This window comes from Chiloscyllium punctatum, chromosome 1, assembly GCF_047496795.1.
Source record: "Chiloscyllium punctatum isolate Juve2018m chromosome 1, sChiPun1.3, whole genome shotgun sequence".
Lineage (NCBI taxonomy): Eukaryota > Metazoa > Chordata > Chondrichthyes > Orectolobiformes > Hemiscylliidae > Chiloscyllium > Chiloscyllium punctatum.
The window spans coordinates 86,632,176-86,655,367 of record NC_092739.1 but is presented as its reverse complement, the minus strand read 5'-3'; the positions used below and the strand labels follow the sequence as shown (position 1 = coordinate 86,655,367).

General features: G+C 41.6%; 1 protein-coding gene across 3 annotated transcripts in view; it reads left to right on the top strand.

Moving 5' to 3' along the window:
* The window catches only part of mtus1b (microtubule associated tumor suppressor 1b), a 204,178-nt gene that overhangs the window by 5,347 nt on the left and 175,639 nt on the right, over positions 1–23,192 (top strand). For 2 of the 3 annotated variants that reach the window (XM_072570254.1, XM_072570264.1), the window contains exon 1: positions 19,004–19,721. The exons of the other annotated variant lie outside the window; for it this stretch is intronic. In XM_072570254.1, coding sequence (XP_072426355.1) covers positions 19,712–19,721 — 10 coding nt within the window. In that variant the 5' untranslated portion in view covers positions 19,004–19,711. Of the gene's footprint in view, positions 1–19,003; positions 19,722–23,192 lie in introns of those variants that run through there. 3 annotated transcript variants of the gene reach the window in all.

Genomic DNA, 23,192 nt, shown 5'->3' with positions numbered 1-23,192 from the left:
AGAAAAGTTTTTTAACCTGTAATTCCCCAGCAGTTCACTTGATAAAGATTTTGTTCCAGTCATTACTCTTGGCATAAAGTAAACTTAAAAAGCAATAGTTAAAACTGAACATCTCCAGTCTTTTAGCAGGTCTAGCAGCATCTGTGGGGTCAGAGAAACAGTTAATGTTGTGAGGTAAAAACAATGTTGTGAGTCCAGAATGTCGTCATCTGACTTCAACTAAGAGTCTCCAGATTGAGCATGAAATCTGTCTCTTCAGATGCTGCCAGACTTGGAGTCTCACCATTTTGTTGAAAAGATTAAATAAAAATGTGATAGCATTTCATTTGAGTCTTTTCCTTAGGCTTTTTTTTTGGTGGTGATGTTACTGGGGAGGGGAACAGGGTGTGAGGAGAGGATGACATACGTTGTTTCCTCTTAACTAATGTGCTATGGTTAATCTTTGGCCTGCGTCCTCCTTGAGCCCTGCATTGCAATAATGCACCTTTTCTTTTCCACTGCTGACACCTGTGGTCCTCCAGGTTTACAGCTACCTACTAGGGACCATATTGCCCATGCCTTTGATTCACATTTCCTCTTGCAATTAGATATTGGCCACCAGAAAATCTTTTTGCCACTTTGAAGTAGAGTAGGTTGCATCTGCTGTCGAATTGTTTGCTCTCAACTCTATTCATTCCTCTTTGTTTTTGCAGTTCCTTCTTGGGACAGAGGTTCCAAATCTTTCTCTTGGATGCCTCATTTTCCAACATAATAACATGAAGCTTCTGTTCAGCACGTTATGTTATGTCCTGTTCATCCTTCAGACTTCCTGGTTTGGTGACTTTATTCTGTAGCTCTAAATTTGTTCATCTTGAATGTAGCATAAAGTTTTGGAAGAGCTCTTTCCACTTGCAAGCGCAGTACTTGTTTTGCTAGAAAATTACACCACTTTGGACCTTTTCATCACATGCTGATGGCTTCCTTTTTCAGGAGTGTTTCTGACTATCTGACTATAGTTGATTTGATTCTGTGCAAATTATCAGAACCCATAGATTGTATGTCAACTGAAACTTGAGCAATTGTTTTCATGCAATCTTTCCATTTGGTTCAATTGATAACTTGAAGAGAAGAAAATGACTAATCATTTTTGTAATCTCTAGTGATATTCCAGCTGCAGAGCATCCAACTGCTATAAAAAGACACTCGAGATGCATTTGAAGCCAAGATTCCTAGTTTCTGATCAGTTAGTGCTTTTCGATGTACTACATTCAGAATGGAGTGCCACAGATCAATGCTGGGGCTGCAATTATTGAAAATGGTATTAATGGCTTGAAGAGCGTTAATGTACTATAGCCTATTTTGCTGATGACAAAAGTAAGTGAGAAGACAAGTGGTCGTGATTAGCCAGTCTACAGAGGGATATAGACAGCTGAGTCTATGACTGTCAGTGGGCAAAATCTTGGTAGATGGAATATAACGTGAGGTTATGTTTAAAACTATCCATGGCGCCAATCTGATCACAGCTGGAATACTGTGAATAGTTTTGTGCTCTTAGCTAAAGAAAGCTATACAGGCAATGGAGGTAGTCTAGAGAAGGTTCACTTGGATGATATCAAGTATTGATGATGGGGACCATTGTCTGGGGAGAGGTTGAGTAGTTTGGTCCTATACTCCATTGGAATCTAGAGTGAAGTCACGTTATTGAAACATGAGATTCTTGGGGTCTTGACAGGGTGGATGTGTCGAACTTGTTTCCCTTTCTGGTTGTGTCTAAAACCTAAACCTATGATCACCTAAGGTGACACCCATTTAAGACCAATGAAGAAGAATTTCTTGAGGGTATTGAATCTGTGGGATTGTTTACTCAGGGCTGTTGAGGTTGTCATTAAGTATATTCAAAGCTGAGAGATTTTGGATTTTAAGGGAATCGGGGTTATTTGGGAAAGGCAAGAAAATGGAATTAATTCGGATCAGCCGTAATCTTATTGAATGGTAGCGCAGAGTCAATGAGCTGAATGATCTACTTGCACTGCTGTATCTTATAGTCCAGGCATTTTATAGATGTGCTGTTTATTGTTTTTGGTTCTATTATTCTGAAACCAGTGGTATGGAGTTTTTGCCTTTTGGATGTTTGTTCATTGGATGGGTTGCAAGCTTGATCAGCACCTTTTAATCTGGTGTTGATCTACTTCCTTGAACTGCTACAGTTCACATGGTATAGGCACACCAATATTACTATATGAGGATTCCAAGATTTTGCCTCAGTGACCCTGAAAGAACAATGGTATCGTTCCAAGTCAGGATGGTGTTGGCTGAAGGGGAGCTTACATGTGACAATGGTTTCCATGCATCTGCTGCCCTTGGCTTCTTTAGTCCTGTCATGGCTTTGGTATTTTTAAAATCTGTTTAGTTAGTCATAGATCATAGAGATGTACAGTATGGAAACAGACCCTTCAGTCCAACTTGTCCATGCCGACCAGATATCCCAATCCAATCTAGTCCCACCTGCCAGCACCCAGCCCCTATCCCTCCAAACCCTTTATTCATATACCCATCCAGATGCCTTTTAAATGTTGCAATTGTACTAGCTAGCACTACTTCCTCTGGCAGCTCATTCCATACACATGCCACCCTCTGCATGAAACAGTTGTCCCGTAGGTCTCTTTTATATCTTTCCCCTCTCACCCTAAACTTTTGTCCTCTAATTCTGGACTCACCCATCTCAGGGAAAAGGCCTGTCTACTTACCCATCCATGCCCTTGATTTTGTAAACCTCTATAAGGTCAGCCATCAGCCTCCGATGCTTCAGTGAAAACAGCCCCAGCCTGTTTAACCTCTCCCTATAGCTCAAATCCTCTAACCCTGGCAACACCTTTGTAAATCTTTTCTGAACCCTTTCAAGTTTCACAACATCTTTCTGATAGGAAGGAGACCAGAATTGCACACGATATTCCAACAGGAGCCTAACCAATGTCCTGTACAGCAGCAACATGACCTCCCAACTCCTGTACTCAATACTCTGACAAATAAAGGAAAGCATACCAAATGCCGCCTTCACTATCCTATTGACCTGCGACTCCACTTTCAAGGAACCTTGAACTTGCACTCCAAGGTCTCTTTGTTCAGCAACACTCCCGAGGACCTTGCCATTCAGTGTAAACTTTCTGCAAAGGTTTGCTTTCTCAAAATGCAGCACCTCTCATTTATCGAAATTAAATTCCATCTGCCACTCCTCAGCCCATTGGCTCATCTGATCAAGATCCCGCTGTAATCAGAGGTAACCTTGTTCACTGTCCACTACACCTCCAATTTTGGTATTATCTGCAAACTTACTAACTATACCCTCTAAGCTCACATCAAAATCATTTACATAAATGACAAAAAGTTGTGGAACCAGCAGTAATCCTTGTAGCCCACCACTGGTCACAAGCCTCCAGTCTGAAAAGCACCCCTGTCTTCTACCTTCAAACGAGTTCTGTATCCAAATGGCTAGTCTTCCCTGTATTCCATGAGATCTAACCTTGCTAACCCAGTCTCCCATGGGGAACCTTGTCGAATGTCTTACTTAAGTCCATATAGATCACATTCATTGCCCTGCCCTCATCAATTCTCTTTGTTACTTCTTCAGAAAACTCAATCAAGTTTGTGAGACATGATTTCCCATGCACAAAGCCATGTTGACTATCCCAAATCAGTCCCTGCCTTTCCAAATACATGTACACCCTGCCCCTCAGGATTCCCTCCAACAACTTGCACACCACTGACGTCAGACTCACCAGGATATTCCCTGGCTTGTCCTTACCACGATTCTTAAACAGGGGTACCAGATTAGCCAACCTCCAGGCTTCCAACACCTTACCTGTGACTATTGATGATACAAACATCTCAGCAAGAGGCCCAGCGATCACCTTCCTCACTTCCCACAGAGTTCTAGGGTACACCTGATCAGATCCTGGGGATTTATCCACTCTAATGCATTTCAAGATGTCCAGCACTTCCTCCACTGTAATATGGACATTTTTCAAGATGTCACCATCTATTTCCCTACATTCTATATCTTCAATTTCCTTTTTCCACAGTAAACACTGAAGCAAAATATTTGTTTAGTATCTCCCCCAACTCCTGTGACTCCACACACAGGCTGCTTTGCTGATCTTTAAGGTGCCCAATTATCTCCCTTCTTACCATTTTGTGCTTAATGTATTTGTAAAAACCCTTTCAACTCTCCTTAACCTTATTTGTCAAAGCTATTGCATGTCCCCTTTTTGCCCTTCTGATTTCCCACTTAAGTATACTCCTACTGCCTTGGTACTCTTCTAAGGATTCACTTGATCTATTCTGTCTATACCTGACATATGCTTCCTTCTTTTTCTGAACCAAACCCTCAATTTCTTTAGTCATCCAGCATTCTCTATACCTACCAGTCTTTCCTTTCACATTAACAGGAATATACTGATTCTGGACACTCATTATCTCATTTCTACAGGCTTCCCATTTTCCAGCTGTCCCTTTACCTGTGAAAACCTGCCACCAATCAGCTTTTGAAGGTTATTGCTTAATACTGTCAAAATTGGCCTTTCTCCAATTTAAAACTTCAACTTTTAAATCTGGTCTATCTTTTTCCATCACTATTTTAAAACTAATAGACTTATAGTTGCTGGTCTGTATGTTGTTCCAATAGGTAAAAATAATGACTGCACATGCTGGAAACCAGAGTCTAGATTAGAATGGTGCTGGAAAAGCACGGCAGTTCAGGCAGCATTCGAGGAGCAGTAAAATCGATGTTTCGGGCAAAAGCCCTTCAGGAATATCTGCAACCTTGGTAGTTTGAGCTATGACAGCTGTTTACAGCAATTACATATTTCCTTCATGTTATTCTGGCACTTTAATGCATTAACCCTGCTCCCTGAACTTGGGTTCACTGGTTTGCCAAATGGGTGGTCAGTTTTTTTTTCAGGATAACAATGCTTCCTTGTTCCCTTTTATTGTGCCACCAGCCTGTGTCATGAAGCTTCCACTGACTGATTGCACTACTGCAAAGCATCCAGAGCTTTAGATGAGCTCTTGTATAGTTTTTGAGTTGTATCCTTGACCTTAAACACTTGCTGTCTTTTGAATTATGCATTCTTTCCTTCAGTTGCAAGTTCATCTTTGCCTTGAGCGTTTTACCTCCATCTACCACGAATTTGGATTGATTTGTTCTCACTATCTTATTCAGAATGGTTTGATCATTATTTGGTTTTGCACTGAATGCCTGTGTCATGTGCTTTGAGACACCTGAAGTTGATAGCTGCAATTTTTCCATATCTTGTATGTCATAGGATGATGCAGTGTTATCTTCTGCATAGATTGCATTGTGTACTGAGTGATGTGGCAATCTGGACATTTGTATGTTGTCTTGGTGCAAAATTACTATTCCCAGCTCAGAACCTGGTACAAGCTTGTATGAAAAGTTCTGGGTTTTTTTTAACGGGTGTTGAACCTGGGCCTCAAAAGTATCCTTTTAGGGCCTTCAGCTCCACGGGATATCTAAGTGGTTGAGAACCAATTTAAAAGCCTCTTGATATAGGAAACTGACAGTAAGTTCTTCAAGGAGAAAGTGAGAGGGAGGAAGAGAGTTTCTTGGATGCTGCCTGACCTGCTGCGCTTTTCCAGCAACACCTTTTCAGCTCAGTAAGTTCTTCAATCCCACCAATTGTTACACCATTTTTATTGGTACCTTGTGCAAATGTAACATTTCACCTGAAATAGTCACTTAGGATTTGATGGTGCTCTCACTTCAAACTGAGTGCAATGTTCCTTCTATTTTTTTTCAGTTCCCCCTTCTTTTGAAACAATCAAGAGGAGAATCTTTGACACTGATCCAGCTCCCTCAAGAGCTAGCTCTGTGTGAACAGAACCCCTGATACTCCTGTTTGTTTATATTTTTTTCTCTCTCTCACTCCCGCTTAACTGCAGTATTGCTTATTTTCCCCAGCACCCATGTGTGTGCAGGTGGCAATGTTCCTTCTATATTGTGCTCTCATTCGTGGGGTGAGTTTTGTAACCCAAGTGACAGATGTTCAGCAAATGTGCTTGTAAATTACAGCAGCTCAATTTAAACTGTTTATACTTCTGATTGAAAGCCACTTATCTTTTCTGATCCAGATATGAGCTGTACAGAAATTTATTCAAGTATTTCCAATTATTTGCATTACAACTGCCAACTGTGCCCTCAAATGACCAGGCAGCTTGGCCCACAGTGCATTTTAATTAACCGTGCACCTTTTTTACAAGACTTAAGCTTGATGCTGTCTCCATTTTGGCTCCATGTCAATTCAAATGCACTTCTGTTTCAAAGGCATTGTGTAGATACAATTTGGATTTGAAAACCTGGTAGTCAAATTTTTGTGATCTCTCCTTCTAAGGGTAGAAATCCTATTCTTGTTACTTCTAATGCTTCATGAGTTTGTATGAGCCTTGTGTAAATGCCTTTTACCTCTGTCAACTTTTGCAAGTCTTACACATGTTTATAAACTGTGTATTCTAATTCACCTTCAGAGTTGCAGTTGATCAGTTGCTGCTGTATTCTAATTGCAATGTGACCTGTTTGAGTCCTGTTATCCTTAAGTCTTTTTATGGGTAGCATTGTTTTGCGTGCCAGACATTTTTTTTACATTCCTAGTGTTCTTTTGAATCCTTTTATTCTTGGTGCCTTGCACCTTAAGTGAGAAATTGCCTCAAGCCAGAATGTTAAAATTTTGAAGCCACCTTCCCTTTTTACAACATGCATGTGAGAATTGCAACTTACCCACTAACAGCCTATCAAACTTAAGAAAAATAAATTGCTTAGAAAATAAACTGCTTTGTCTTGGTGATTTCTCATCCTAATCAGACTTCAGGAGCATTTGACACTGGTGCAATGAACAAAAATGGCAGGTGAGCTTTGTTTGGGAAGATGGTAGTCAATACGAACTAGTACAGAAGGTAAATGTACTTTTCCTGCCATTTTTTAAAGTGTTTTATATATATTTGAATTATTGCCAAAGACACCGACTAGGACAGTAAGGATATTGATCTGAAGCACTTAGATGCTGGAACAGGGAGCTAGCATTTAGTCAGAAATGTACAGCATGGAAACAGACCTTTTCAGTCCAACCCGTCCATGTCGACCAGATATCCCAACCCAATCTAGTTCCACCTGCCAGCACCCGGTCCATATCCCTCCAAACCATTCCCTTTCATATACCCATCCAAATGCCTCTTAAATGTTGCAATTGTACCAGCCTCCATCACTTCCTCTGGCAGCTCATTCCATACACGTACCACCCTCTGCATGAAAAAGTTGCCCCTTAAGTCTCTTTTTATTATCTTTCCCCTCTCACCCTAAATCTATGCCCTCTAGTTCTGGACTCCCTGACCCCAGGGAAAAGACTTTGTCTATTTATCCTATCCATGCCTCTCATGATTTTATAAACCTCCTAAGGTCACCCCTCAGCCTCCGACGCTCCAGGGAAAATAGCCCCAGCCTGTTCAGCCTCTCCCTATAGCTCAAATCCTCCAACCCTGGTAACATCCTTGTAAATCTTTTCTGAACCCTTTCAAGTTTCACGACATCTTTCCAATAGGAAGGAGACCAGAATTGCACGCAATATTCCAACAGTGACCTAACCAATGACCTGTACAGCGGTAACATGACCTCCCAACTCCTGTACTCAATCTAATCTAATCTAATCTAATCTAATACTCTGACCAATAAAGGAAAGCATACCAAACGTCACCTTCACTATACTACCTACCTGCGACTCCACTTTCAAGGAGCTATGAACCTGCACTCCAAGGTCCCTTTGTTCAGCAACACTCCCTAGGACCTTACCGTTGAGTGTATAAGTCCTGCTAAGATTTGATTTCCCAAAATGCAGCACCTCACATTTATCTGAATTAAACTCCATCTGCCACTTCTCAGCCCATTGGCCCATCTGGTCCAGATCCTGTTGTATTCTGAGGTAATCCTGTTTGCTGTCCACTACACCTCCAATTTTGGTGTCATTTGCAAACTTACTAACTGTACCTCTTATGCTCGCATCCAAATCATTTATGTAAGTAGTGGACCCAGCACCAATCCTTGTGGCACTCCACTGGTCACAGGCCTTCAGTCTGAAAAACAACCCTCAGCCACCAGCCTCTGTCTTCGACCTTTGAGCCAGTTCTGTATCCAAATGACTAGTTCTCCCTGTATTCCATGAGATCTAACCTTGCTAATCAGTCTCCCATGGGGAACCTTGTCGAATGCCTTACTGAAGTTCATATAGATCACATCTCCTGCTCTGCCCTCATCAATCCCCTTTGTTACTTTTTCAAAAAATCTCAATCAAGTTTGTGAGACATGATTTTCCACGCACAAAGCCATGTTGATTTAGATTGCAGACAAGACCATTGAAATGTTATGAGCCGGTTAGGCTTCAGTAATCAGGTTACTTGAGAAGACAAGTGCTGATTTGGTCCAGGGACTTGAGAATGAAGGCACAGGATTTCACTTTTGAACAAACAGCAATGAATTTGTAATGCATAGTAATGTACAACGCATGCTTAACTTGATTTTAATATGGAGAATTGTGTTGTCGCAAATTTAGGTCATAGTGTGACCAGACACTCCAGTGCACATTAGATCGTTGATGTGATCAAGAAAGATTTCAGCAATTCTCTCCTCCAGATTTTAGTGACTCGATCATCAAATCTCAAAATTGAAGGCATTATACTTGCACATTCTTGTCAGTCTGGCCTGGACACCACCTTGCTGTTATTGCCTCGGCAATTACTCTTGCTTTGGCTGATCTGTGTCAGGAAGGAGTAGAGGTGTAATGTACCTTTTTTGAGAATTGAAAAGCTATCAAGGACTAACAAATCAGACTCCTGAACAAGGGAATAATTTAACACTTGGTTGAAATAAATAGCAGCTGCGTTGCCACGAAACACAACAAATTCAAATTTGGCCAAAGTTCAATCAAATTGGAATTTAGTATTTTGATATTAAAACCAATGAAACAAACTGATGTTTTGGGGTATAAAATTGGACATTTTCAGCAGTTAGGGAGAGAAATGCCAAAGACTAACAAATGTAGACTTTTGGCTGAAGAGGTCTCTGAAAGGTACCTGTCTGTGGGGGAGTGCGCAGCAGGACATAGAGGCTGACCTGGAGACAATCTACAAAATAGAATCTGCAAAGCTGGTTTTGAAATGTCATTATTTTATTTTTGTAAATCTTACTCAGGATTTTTTATTGGACTAGTATTGTAGAGTGGGAGGTCAAACATAGGCTTGAGAGAAAGGAGTTGTCAATAGTTATTGGTTTTAATATTCTCTGTCGGACTTAAAGTTAATTTTTACTTTTGGGATAGTCTTTTGCCCTTGAACTTTGACAGATTACAGCACAGTGTGTGTCTTTTCTGTGGTGCTAGTTTAAATTAGCAGAGGGGTTTACCCCATGTCATAACGATCTGTCTCTTGTCCTCAGCCAATGCTCTCATGGATCCAGAAACTTCACTCCACTATATTAAGTGGTACAAGGACTTTTATTGACAGCTACTCCATCAAGCTACTTCAAATTTCTTTCTGCTGAATAAAGAGACCTTGGAGTGCAGGTTCATAGCTCCTTGAAAGTGGAGTTGCAGGTAGATAGGATAGTGAAGAAGGCGTTTGGTATGCTTTCCTTTATTGGTCAGAGAATTGAGTACAGGAGTTTGGAGGTCATGTTGCGGCTGTACAGGACATTGGTTAGGCCACTATTGGAATATTGTGTGCAATTCTGGTCTCCTTCCTATCGGAAAGATGTTGTGAAACTTGAAAGGATTCAGAAAAGATTTCCAAGGATGCTGCCAGGTTTGGAGGATTTGAGCTACGGGGCGGGGTTGAATAGGCTGGGGCTGTTTTCCCTGGTACGTCGGAGGCTGAGGGGTGACCTTATAGAGGTTTATAAAATCATGAAGGGCATGGATAGGATAAACAGACCAAGCCTTTTCCCTGGGGTGGGAGTGTCTAAAAATCAAGGGCATAGGTTTCAGATGAGAGGGGAAAGATATGAGAGAGACCTAAGGGGCAACTTTTTCACTGTGTGGTACATGTCTGGAATGAGTTGCCAGAGGAAGTGGTGGTGGCTAGTACAATTGCAACATTTAAAAGGCATCTGGATGGGTATATGCAGAGGAAGGGTTTGGAGGGATATGGGCTGGGTGCTGGTAGGTGGGATGAGATATCTGGTTGGCATAGACAAGTTGTACTGAAGGGTCTGTTTCCATGCTCCTCTTCTCTTTGACTAAACTCTGTTGAATGCATGAAGGAAATACTGCTATAATAAAAGCAAAATAATATGGATGTTACAAATCTGAAACAATCCTAAAGAAACTCTGGCTGTTTCTGTGGAGAGAGTACAAGTTGACTTTTTGTCTGAGGTAACCTTATCAGATCTGAAGGGAAGGAAAGGAAACAAAACAATGGTTTTCGAACCCCACACTCTGCTTTCTTGATGTAAGTTATAGCATTTGGCTTTTTGAGTTATGACCCCTCCTAGGTCTTTTCCTGATACTGACTTTGGCTAATCACTTCAAACGATTTCTGCCTGAAATGCAGTAGTATATATTTTCAACTGCTCTCCAGTTGTTTTTACTGCATTTCCCACACTGAACTGAAGTTGTTCAGTTGTCTTCCCTGCAATGTAACTAAAAATCAGCACTTATGTCACAGAATCGTTTTTCTCCACCACAACATAGTAACATTTTGACTATCCATCTAGTTTATACTGCTGTTCAGGGAGCATTGCATTCAAAATGTCCTGAGTGACTTAGTGAAAACTTAACAACAAACCCCTCGCCTATCCTTGGCTTTAGGGTAGGGGCAACCAGTCGAAGACAAGTGATACTTGGAAATGAACATTTTGGATCTTTATTGGAGTTCTGTTTTGAAGTATACAAAACCAGTGTGTCATTTGTCATTTTTGTTTGTTTTTTTGCTTCTGGAATTTCTGGGCAGAATTTCATGTTGCCACATAGCAAGATGTGGAATTCCATTTCCATGAATATACACAGTTAATAGATAGCTTGCTTGCCACAAAATGGATGTAATGAGAGGCTTTCAACATACGCTAATGAGTTCCCAGCTGGAGAATGCAGTTGTGCCCAATTGGGCTGTTTGTTCTATATGTGACACTTGTGGAAGAATGGAAAAATACTGAAACTATATAGATTCTCATCTCGAGGTGAGAAACTTCCTGAACAAGTTGGGACTTTTAGAGCAGAGAAATTTGACGTTTAATCTTTGTGGATAGATTTTGAAGTACGGCTGAATGGCCTACTCTAGAAACCATTGGCTGAAGGTTTTAGGAACTGAAAACTGAGTAAAGGTAATGCAGAAGAACCAGTGGGCTATGAAATGGAATGAACTATCTGCAAATGCTGCTATTTTGAGCATATGTGCCAAGTTATTTTGGAAGGGTGCAGATATGGAACCAATTTCCCAATTTTTTTTTAACGAGCATGAAAACAACATTCTGGCTTACTGTTCCATGCCATTTCTAAATTAGTTAGAAATCTGCAGGGTTTTTTTTGTTTTGGTAGTGAGGATCACCAAATATTTTGGTCAGTTGTTTTGAGGGGTTCAATCGAAGTGGTGTGGATGGCTTAGTGGTTCTAACATAACATCAGATGGAAAGAGAATGATCATGACAAAGCTTAATGGTGAGGTGGAGTATTAGGAAAGTTCACTGCTCGTTGGATGCTGCCTGAACTGCTGTGCTCTTCCAGCACCACTAATCCAGTATTTGATTTTCAGCATCTGCAGTCATTGTTTTTACCTTATTAGGAAAGTTCCTCTAGTAACCACAAATGATGAATGGACGGCAAGAAAATAAACTGAGGGTGGACTCGAGTAATATCAAAACACATCTTCCTAACGCAAGAGATAACAAGAATTTCATGTCTTTGAGGCAGGTGAGAAAAGAGAACCAGGAAAATACAAGTTGAATAATACTTTTGAATTAGTCTTCATAATAAACACAACTAACATGCAAAACGCTATCAATGGGCAAATGGAAGGACCAACAAATATAACGATCATGAGGATGAACTACTAGGATAATTAATGGCAAAAGACCGATAAGTCCCCTGGATTTGATGGGATGCATTCTGGGTTGTTAAAGGAAGTATCTGCAGAAGTAGGGGAAGCACTAGTAGTAATCTTTCTAGAATTCTCAGATTCTAGAAAGTGCCAGAGGATTGGGAAATTGACAATATAACACCCTTCTTTTGTCTCCATTTTAGATAAAAGGTCAGTAATTTTAATATCTATTATGAAATGTGCTGGAGCCTGTTAAAAATGTTGATCATTTAGGGAGGTGATTCCCTAGTGATATTATCACTCGGAGAAAGTGAGGACTGCAGATGCTGGAGATCAGACTGAAAGTGTGTTGCTGGAAAAGCGCAGCAGGTCAGGCAGCATCCAAGGAACAGGAGAATCGACGTTTTGGGCATCAGCCCTTCTTCAGGAATGAGGAAAGTGTGTCCAGCAGGCTAAGATAAAAGGTCGGGAGGAGGGACTTGGGGGAGGGGCATTGGGAATGCGATAGGTGGAGGGAGGTCAAGGTGAGGGTGATAGGCTGGAGTGAGGTGGGGGCGGAGAGGTCAGGAAGAAGATTGCAGGTTAGGAAGGTGGTGCTGAGTTCGAGGGATTTGACTGAGACAAGGTGGGGGGAGGGGAAATGAGGAAACTGGAGAAATCTGAGTTCATCCCTTGTAGTTGGAGGGTTCCCAGGCAGAAGATGAGGCGCTCTTCCTCATCTTCCTGGAGGGGGTGGTGCCAGTGTAACTGCAGAAGATGGACTGTTCCACATATCCTATGAAGAGGCAGGCATAGCTGGGGCCCATGCAGGTGCCCATGGCTACTCCTTTGGTTTGGAGGAAGTGGGAGGATTGGAAAGAGAAGTTGTTCAGGGTGAGGACCAGTTCAGTCAGTCAAAGGAGGGTGTCAGTGGAAGGGTACTGGTTGGTACGGCGGGAAAGGAAGAAGCGGAGGGCTTCAAGTCCTTCGTGATGGGGGAATGGAGGTGTACAGGGACTGGATGTCCATGGTGAAAACACTGGTCCCACCCCCCACCTTTTCCTCTGCTACATCGATGACTGTATCGGCGCTGCCTTGTGCTCCCACGAGGAGGTTGAACAGTTCATCCACTTTACCAACACTTTCCACCCCGACCTCAAATTCACCTGGTCCGTCTCAGACTCCTCCCTCCCCTTCTTAGACCTTTCCATTTCCATCTCAGGTGACCGAATCGACACTGACATTTACTATAAACCGACCGAGTCCCACAGCTACCTAGACTACACCACCTCCCACCCTGCTGCCTGTAAAAACGCCATCCCATATTCCCAATTCCTTCGTCTCCGCCGCATCTGCTCCCAGGAGGACCAGTTCCAAAACCGTACCACCCAGATGGCCTCCTCCTTCAAGGACCGCAATTTCCCTCCAGACGTAGTCGACGATGCCCTCCACCGCATCTCTTCCACTTCCCGCTCCTCTGCCCTTGAGCCCCACCCCTCTAACCGTCACCAGGACAGAACCCCACTGGTCCTCACCTACCACCCCACCAACCTCCATGTCCAACGTATCATCTGCCGTCATTTCTGCCACCTCCAAACGGACCCCACCACCAGGGACATATTTCCCTTCCCTTCCCCAACAGCATTCCGAAAAGACCACTCCCTTGTCAGGTCCACACCCCCCACCAACCCAACCTCCACTCCCAGCACCTTCCCCTGCAACTGCAAGAAGTGCAAAACTTGCGCCCACACCTCCCCCCTTACCTCCCTCCAAGGCCCCAAGGGACACTTCCCTATCCGCCACAAATTCACCTGCGCCTCCACACGCATCATCTATTGCATCTGCTGCACCCGATGTGGCCTCCTCTATATTGGGGAAAGAGGCCGCCTACTTGCGGAACGTTTCAGAGAACACCTCTGGGACACCCGGACCAACCACCCTGTAGCCCAAAACTTTAGCTCCCCCTCCCACTCGACCAAGGACATGCAGGTCCTTGGACTCCTCCATCGCCAGACCATGGCAACACGACGGTTGGAGGAAGAGCGCCTCATCTTCTGCCTGGGAACCCTCCAACCACAAGGGATGAACTCAGATTTCTCCAGTTTCCTCATTTTCCCCTCCCCCCACCTTGTCTCAGTCAAATCCCTCGAACTCAGCACTGCCTTCCCAACCTGCAATCTTCTTCCTGACCTCTCCGCCCCCACCCCACTCTGGCCTATCACCCTCACCTTGACCTCCCTCCACCTATCGCATTCCCAACGCCCCTCCCCCAAGTGTCTCCTCCCTACCTTTTATCTTAGCCTGCTGGACACACTTTCCTCATTCCTGAAGAAGGGCTGATGCCCGAAATGTCGATTCTCCTGCTCCTTGGATGCTGCCTGACCTGCTGTGCTTTTCCAGCAACACATTTTCAGCTCTGATATTATCACTAGGTTGTTAATCCCAGTGACCCAGGTCATGTTCTGGAAACTCAGATTAGAATCTTGCCCATGGCAGATGGTGGCTCTGAATTCAATAAAAATCTGGAATGGAGTTTCATGGTGACCACGAATTCATTGTCAATTAATGAATCCATTGAAATTTTCTGACAATGTCCTTGCGGGAAGGAAATCTGCTATCCTTATCTGGTTTGGCCTACATGTGACTCTAGACCCGCAGCAATGTGGTCAACTGTTAACTGCCCTCTGCCAAGCCAAAATTGCCCAATGTGTCGGCACAAGCCAGTTACACTCTTGCTGTGAATTAACTTTTTTTTCTTCTTCGAAAACTGAAGCATTGCCCATGATGGGAAATCATACCTGAGAAGTGTGTTGACTTTCTTTTGAGGTAACAAGTGGATAACTAAAAAGAACCATTGGATCTAATTTAGGTTTCAATAAGGCATTTGAAGTATCATGGAACTCATGGTGTTTGTTAAAATTGCTAACTGATAAATGGAATAAAAGGGCATTTTTGGGATGGTAACCTGAACTAGCAAAGTGTCACTAGCATCAGTGCTACAGCTGCAATTTTTGTATTAGAATATATTAATTACTGGATGTATTATTCCCAAGCTTGCAGATTCCACTTGGGGTTGGAGAGCAAGTGGTGGTGATTCTAGGAGTTTGGAGAGATATGTGTGTTAGCAGTGAGCAAACAATGGAATATAATGTGGGGAAGATGTGTATTCTGTATGTTGGGAATACTAGATCTGGAGAAAGACCTCAAAAAGCAGCATCACAGCTCTGGAATCCTATGTGTTCAGGCTAATGTTCAAGTTTCAGAGAGGAGCAATTCAAATGCCATTGGACCTTTTTTCAAAGGGAATGGTGCATGTTAAAGGCAGGGAAGTCATTGTAAAACTATACAAAGCACTATTTGTACCAAATTTGAAATACTGCAAAACAGTTCTGGTCTGTTTTTTTTTTATTCTCAGGAAATATGTACTGGCATTGGAGACAGACTGAGCAGGTTCACTAGGTTTATCCCAGGTAAGAAGAAATGTCATGTAAGGAGATGTTGAGTCCATCAGGCTGGAGTTTTAGAAATTGGAAGTATGAGAGATTACTTAGTGAAACAGATTTGTGGGGACCTGACCAAGATAGATGTTTTACTTTTTTTTTGTACAGCCTAGGATTAGAAGGTGTAGTATCAGTAAGGAGCCACTCAGGTGAGGAGTTGCTTCTCCGGGTAGAGAATTTGTGGATTATTTACCAACATATTGAATGTGGGGAAAATGTCCTGATTCAAGAGTGCTGCTGGATGTTTTAAAATGGATAAAGGTGGATAAATCCCCACAACGTGACCCTGGAACCCTGTGGGATGCTAGGAAAGTGATTCCTGAGCCCCTTGTTGAGATATTTATACCGTTGATAGTTACAGGTGAGGTGCCAGAAGACTAGAGGTTGGCTAACATGATGACACCATTTAAGGTGGTAAGGAAAATCCATGGCATGATGGACTGGTGAGTCTGACTGTAGGCAAGTTGTGGGAGGGAATCCTGAGGGACAGGATGTACATGTATTTGGACAGGTGAGGTCTGATAGTCAACATGGCTTTGTGTGGGAAATCATGTCTCTCAAACTTGATTGAAGATGTAACAAAGAGGATTGAGGGCAGAGCAGCGGATGCGATCTGTATCGACTTCAGTAAGGCATTTGTCAGGTTCCTCATCGCAGACTGGTGAGCAAGGATAGATCACGTGGAATATGGGGAGAACTAGCCATTTAGATACAGAACTGGCTCAAAGATAGACAGATGGTTGTGAAGGGTTGCTAATCAGACTGTAGGCCTGTGACCAGCAGTGAGCCATTAGGGTAGGTGCTGGGTCCACTACTTTTCGTCATTTTATATGAATGATTTGGATGTGAGCATGAGAGGTATAATTAATAAGTTTGCAGATGACACCAAAGTTGGAGATTTCATGGACTGCCAATAAGGTTACCTCCAAAGAACAGGATCTTGATCAGATAGCCCAATGGGCTGAGGCATAACATGGAATATGAGGTGCTGTATTTTGGAAAGGAAAACCCTAGTAAGGTCCTGGGCAGTGTTGCTGAACAAAGAGACCTTGGAATGCAAGTTATAGTTCCTTGGAAGTGGAGTCACAGGTGGATAGGATAGTGAAGAAAGCATTTGGTATGCTTTCCTTTAATAGACAAAGCATTGGGTATAGGAGTTGAGATGTCATGTTGCAGCTGTACAGGACATTGGTTTGGCCACTTTTGGAATATTGTGTGCAATTCTGGTCGCCTTTCTACAGGAAGCACATTGTTAAATTTGAAAGGGTTGAGAAAAGATTTACAAGGATGTTGCCAGGGTTGGAGGATTTGAGCTACAGGGAGAGGTTGAATTGGCTGGGACGATTTTCTCAGAGTCGAAGGCTGAGGGGTGACCTTGAGGCTTATCCTATCCATGTCCCTCATGATTTTATAAACTGACAAGGTCTTTTCCTTGGGGTGGGGCTGTCCAGAACTGGAGGGTATAGGTTTAGGGTGAGAGGGGAAAGATTCACAAGGGAACTTGGGGCAATTTTTTTTTCATGCAGTGGATTGTGCGTGTATGGAATGAGCTGCCAGAGGAAGTGGTGGGAGGCTGGTACAGCTACAACATTTCAGTCATCTGCATGGATATATGAATAGGAAGGGTTTGGAGATTTATAGGCCAAGTGCTAGCAAATGGGAGTAGATTAATTTAAGATATCTGGTTGGTATGGACAAGTTGGACTGAAGGTATATTTCATGCTGTAAATCTCTGAATATTACAGAGGCTGTCATAAGTGTTGAAGGCTGAGGCATTTTTTTAAGTTAAGGGAATCAAGGGCTTTGGGATAAGGTCGGCAAGTGGAGCTGAGGATGATCACATCAGCCATGATGTCCTTGAAAAGTGGTGCAAACATGATGGGCTGAATGGTCAACTTCTGTTCTTCTCTCTCATTTCAGATATTGCTTTTGAAAGAAATGGCATTTTGGCCATTTTCTGGTGTCCAACACTGGCACCTCCACATTATGGTGAACTGGCCATGAATAAGTTTAATAATGATCTTTGAAAATAGTTTGCAACCAATAGAAACAACTTTTGCCTGCCAGTTGATGTGATTAATTCTTCCAATCTCCAAGAAGGGCTAAGTTTTTGGCAGAATGTCAAATGAGTGCTCATGTAGCTGAGGATATAGCAAGCAAAGTAATGAAGAGCTAATACCTGAAAATTTTTAACTTAGAGTCTTTACAGGATGAGATTTTTTTAATTTTAAATTTTGAAGAAATTCTTTATACATTGCTTCCATCTTTGTTGTTTGACACTTTAAAAGATTTACAACTTTTACATCAAGTGACTGTTGAGAGTATTGGCCAACTTAATTAAATGATCAGAAGTATACTTGACAGTGAAGAAGGTTTTGATCAATTGGGCCAATGGGCTAAGGAGTGGCAGATTTAGTTTGAATTAATGCGAGATATTTTGGAACCCAATTAAGGGTAGGACTTGGACAGTTAATGGTACAGCCTTTGGTTGTGCTGTTGAACAGAGACCTGAGGAGTTCAGGTACATAGTTTTTTGAAAATTGTCACAGGCAGACAAGATGATTAAGACACTTTTTTTTTTAGCATGCTTGCCTTCATTGCTAGGATCGTTTTGAGTAAAGGAATTAGGAAATGTTGAGATTGTACAAGATATTGATGGGACTTCATCTAGCGTACTGTATGGTCTCATTGCCCTGCTGCAGGAAGGATATTAAGCTGGAGAAGGTGTAGAAAGGATTTAAAAGTATGTTGCCAGGAATGGAGGATTTGAATTATAAACATAGGCTGGGTTGTTTTTCACTGGAGTGTAAGAAGGTTTAAAAAATCATAAGGGCTGTAGATAAGGTGAACAGCAAAAGTCTTTTCCCTCTGGTGTAGTTCAAAACTAGGAAGCATATTTATTAGATGAGGACAAAGATTTAAAAAGGACCTGAGACAACTTTTTTTCTCTCAAGATGGTTTGTTTGCGGAGTGAACTGTCAGAGGAAATGGTAGATGCAGGTACAGTCAGAACATTTTCAAAGAGACATTTAGATAAGTACATGGATAAGGGCCAAGCGCAGGCAGATGGGACTGGTCTAGTTTAATAAACTTGGCCAGCATGGACGAGTTAAACCAAAGGGTCTGTTTCCATGCTGTATAACTAACCTGGCTGATCTTTTTTTTTATTTTGCGAATGCGTGCAACAAAATTGTTTGAACTTTGTCAATTAAAATTTCACAGCTGGGTACGTGTTCAATAACTGCAGCCTTTGGAACTTTGCCCGAGGAAATGTTTGAACTTTTCCGAGATGCTTCAGCGACACCCTTAATGCCTTAGCACCGCCACGTTGGTGGTCGTGTTCTACTATGGAAGTTGAGTGGAGTAAGTGAGCCAGGAGTCTGGGGTCTGGCACATGACACTGTCCTGCTCAGCGCTGGCTTTGCGTGGCTCGACGCTGAGCAAGTTGGGTTTGGGGCAGACACTTCGCTGTCTGTTTTGTCATTTGAATTTTAAAGAATGTTGCAGAGGCACAAAGTATTTTTCCAAAGCTTTGAATTTCCTGCAGCAGGTAATCCAAGCATCTGCTTTGAAACTAATTCTTTATAAACTGAGGACACGACATACGGGGTGACGGTTTGTTGATGGATTGTAATTTAAACTTTGTTCAATACTTACTTACTCTAAATTTGATCCTTTCTTAAATGTTCCAGAAAATTGACTTGTTGTGAAACAGTTAACATTAACTTCGTCTGGCTAATCAGGCACTCCCATTTCGTGACGGAAGCAGCTATTTGCTTGCTGCTGAATTTTAGCTCGGTAGCTTGATTGGACCTTGAACTGCCGCACCAGAGTATCACTCCATCCAGAAAGAGGCAGTCTGCAGAGAGGTGTCTGCAGATTTGCAATGAAGTATTGCCAAGACTTTGTAAATTCCTCACTGTCTGAGGAAACAGAATGCTTGCTCTTACTGCTGCATGGTTGAGTTAATCTGTAAAGAGTACTCCCCCTGCGAGAGCCCTTAATGCAAGCTGATCGTTTGGTTTACAGTACTATTCCACTTCTAGTGATCGCAATCAACAGAAAAGCACCAGTCAGGCTGTGGAATAATGAATGCATTCAGTTAAAGCACCAGCTGTCGCAGGAAGCTTTCGTGGTTGACTTCTCAACTTGTTGTCCTGCTACATATGTTTCACAGTAAGTTACCTTTTTTATTCTGCCTGTGTTCATCCTTCATAGTTTTTTTTTCTCTAGAGTACATTCCATCGTCCTTTTTTTTTTGAGAATGATTCCACAGTTCAACCAGAACTGGAAGATAGTAACTGAAAGGTAAAAGATGCCACACAAAAGTTAATCAAGTGCAAGGATACCTGGAAGTTTATAAACTAAACTATCTTAAATAGACTGGCTTAAAATTCAGAAGGTTAAAAAGGCAAATTTTTGATTGATGGAAATAACTATTGTAATATATCTCCAGCTTTCATTTGGGATCTTCAGTGAGCTACAGAGCCTTATTTCCTCAGTATTAGGAAATTCAGCAACAAGTCAGGAGTCTTGTTTTACTGGTTTGAAGGCAACTATTTGTTGTTCTAATGTCCAAAAATTGATTTTATAAAATTCAGTTTTTCACTTCATTTTATGCTTATCATTTTGCTTCTGCCAAATTATGAAATAACGAGTATTTTTTTTCCCCTGAGATATGGACATTGCTGGCAGGGCATTCTGTGCACATCCCACATTGCCTTTGAACTGAATGGCATTGCAAGGCCGTTCCAGTGGGTATTTTGTCAATTATCCAATTACTGTGGGTCTTGGGTCACATGTAGGCTGGTCATGTAAATATTGCAATTTCCTTTTCCCAAGGACCATTAGTGAGCCAAATGGATTTCAGGACGAGCAATGATTGTTTCACGGTCATGCATTAATGAACGTCGATTTGCAATGTGATGATAAATCCATTCTTATCTGTCTTTTCAAACTGAAATGTGTATATCCAAGCAAAATCATGAATGAAAAATCTAAGAAAGTTAGCATGAGCTTGCTTTTATGGTGAACTCAGACTTAGCACAGTTCGATTGTAGTCTATCTCATTTTGAGGAATATTTCACAAAATATGATTTTTCTTTGCCAGACCTGGATTAGAATAAGTCATAGCAAACCTTGCATTTTCTTGGCTTTCCTAAAGAACATTTGTACATTTAACTGACTGAATAGTTTGATGCTTAGTGACAAACACTTTGGAGCTCAGTGGGATATGAAAGCCAGAATTTGTGTGCATACAAAAAATGGATTTATAATTGGTAAATCCACCTAGAGCAGGAATGCTGGACAGCTTTGGCTGCTTGTCAATTGGCTAGTATATTGTTTAACTGTTTATGTTCTTTTGTCATTATTATTCTCCTTGCATAGTTGTTAAACAGGTGCCAGATAGTAAGCAGCTACCTTTTTGTAGTGTTGCAGTCTGGATGATGGAATTGAAATCGAAAGGTTTTTTTTTTGAGAGGGAGTTGCCTCTATTTTGATGCAGTGATAATGTAGTGCATGTTTCCAACACTTGATGTACATGGCTTAGTTGGAAAAGTTGTAAGTAGTGGTGATGATGTCCACTGGAAAGATTGGACAAGTGGACTTGGCGTTGTGTTGATGTGGGGTCTATTATTTTGGGATAGTTATAGATAAAATAAGATTCTTTTGGTATTCTGGAAAACAATTGGAATTATCCAATCGAAAACCTCTGAGAGGAAAATGGATATCCTGTTGGGACAAGTGATAACCAGGTTCAACAATTTCCAGCAGTGGAGGGAGATAGTGGAGGCTCTAGTGTCACAAGACTGGTAGCTGGTCGTAATGGGTATCCAAAAGACTCCCAGATGTGTGCAAGTAGTTGTGGGTTGATTTTCAGACAAAACATGTTTGAGACATGGAAGATTAAGAACATAGGTAAAGTATTAAATACTTTGCATTTGTCTTTACCAGGTTAATTAACACTATACTGCCGCCACCTTCACTACAAAATTTATATTTGGAAAGAGCAGAAAATTGAGACAGGATATCTTAATAGGTTGAAAGAAGGGTGTGTAAGGATAAGACCAACAGCTGCAGGTTTGCAAGTTTTAATCTAGAAAATCCTGTTAAATCACTAGGGGAAAAATATATTTGTTTTGACAATGACTGAAGTTGATGCAGTTAACGTGATACACATGGCACTTCAGAACATCTTTTTGAAGTCCAAGTAACAGGCTTGTCAGTGAAGTTAAACACAAGTATTAAAACAACAATAGCAGCATAGATATGGAATTGGTCGTGACAGGAAACATCTTGGATGAAGGTTGCCTTTCAGACTGAAGGAACATATTCAGTGGGATTCCGCAGGGATCAGTACTAGAACAGCTGTCTTCGATCCAAACTATTGACTGAGACTTTGATGCATAGGGTAGTTTTGCAGGTGTTCTTAAATAAGAGCATAATAACTTTGAGGGTGTACACCTTTGGGATGGGTGGAAACATAGTAACCGCATTTTAATGTCATGATTTGAATTGAAAGAGAAGACCTTGTCCAAACAAATTAGAACCAATGTAATCCTGAAATATTTTAACAACTTTTGTTTTAAACGTGCTATAGCAACTCCATGTCTGGCAGTCTCTCCAAGTCAATATTGCATCATTAATGCTAGATAATGTGTGTCTACCAGTAACTTAAATGCCAGGTTCCATTGATTTGCTATGTTTTTCTATGTTGACCAAGCAAATTTTAAAATATCAATAAAATGCATCAAGTTGCAACCATTGAAACATTCATTCAATCTTTTTTACCACCTTGCAAGGCCATTAGTCGTTGTGCTAGCTCTCTGCCGGAAGGGGACAGCTCATCTCACAAACGTGCCTTCTCTAGAAAAACATAGCAAATCAATGGAACCTGGCATTTAAGTTACTGGTAGACACACATTATCTAGCATTAATGATGAAATATTGAAAGTGATAGCAGGGGTAGGCTATTTAAGCCCTTGGAATCTGTTCTGGGATTTAATGTGATCAAGGCTGATAATCCAAATTCGTCTCCTTTTTCTGTTTTCTCCTGAAAAATCTTGATACTTTCACCCTTAAGAATTATACCTTACACTTTAAGCATTTGATTTTTTTTTTGGCCTCAACACTTTTTTTTTGTGTGGCAGGAAATTCCTCAGCCTCAACACTCACTCCCTCCAAACCTTCCAGCCTGAAAACAAACACTGGGTGAAAAAACTGCTTATGTCAGTCTGTGACCCTAGACTGTGACTATTGGTTCTGGACTCGCTGGTTTTGCGGACATCTGTCCTGCATTTTTCCGGTGGAGTCCTAAAAAAAGTCTTGGTTTTCAATGAATTTGCTTGAGCAAATGTCCGAACCAATCCAATCTCTCCTTTTATCAATCCTTCCATCCCAGCAATCAGCCTGACAAATCTTTGTTTATAGTCCTTCTGTATGCAGAACATCGTCTCACTAGTGTCCTATATAATTATAGTAAGACCCCTCTGCTCCTGTACTTTAACCCAATTACTACGAAACATATATATCATTTGCTACTTCCATTACCTGCTGCAGCAACTGGTATGCAAGAATTTCTAGGTCTTGTTGCCCCCTCTCCTTTCACAGTTTATTAGCTTTCAGATAAGATGCCTTCCTGATCTG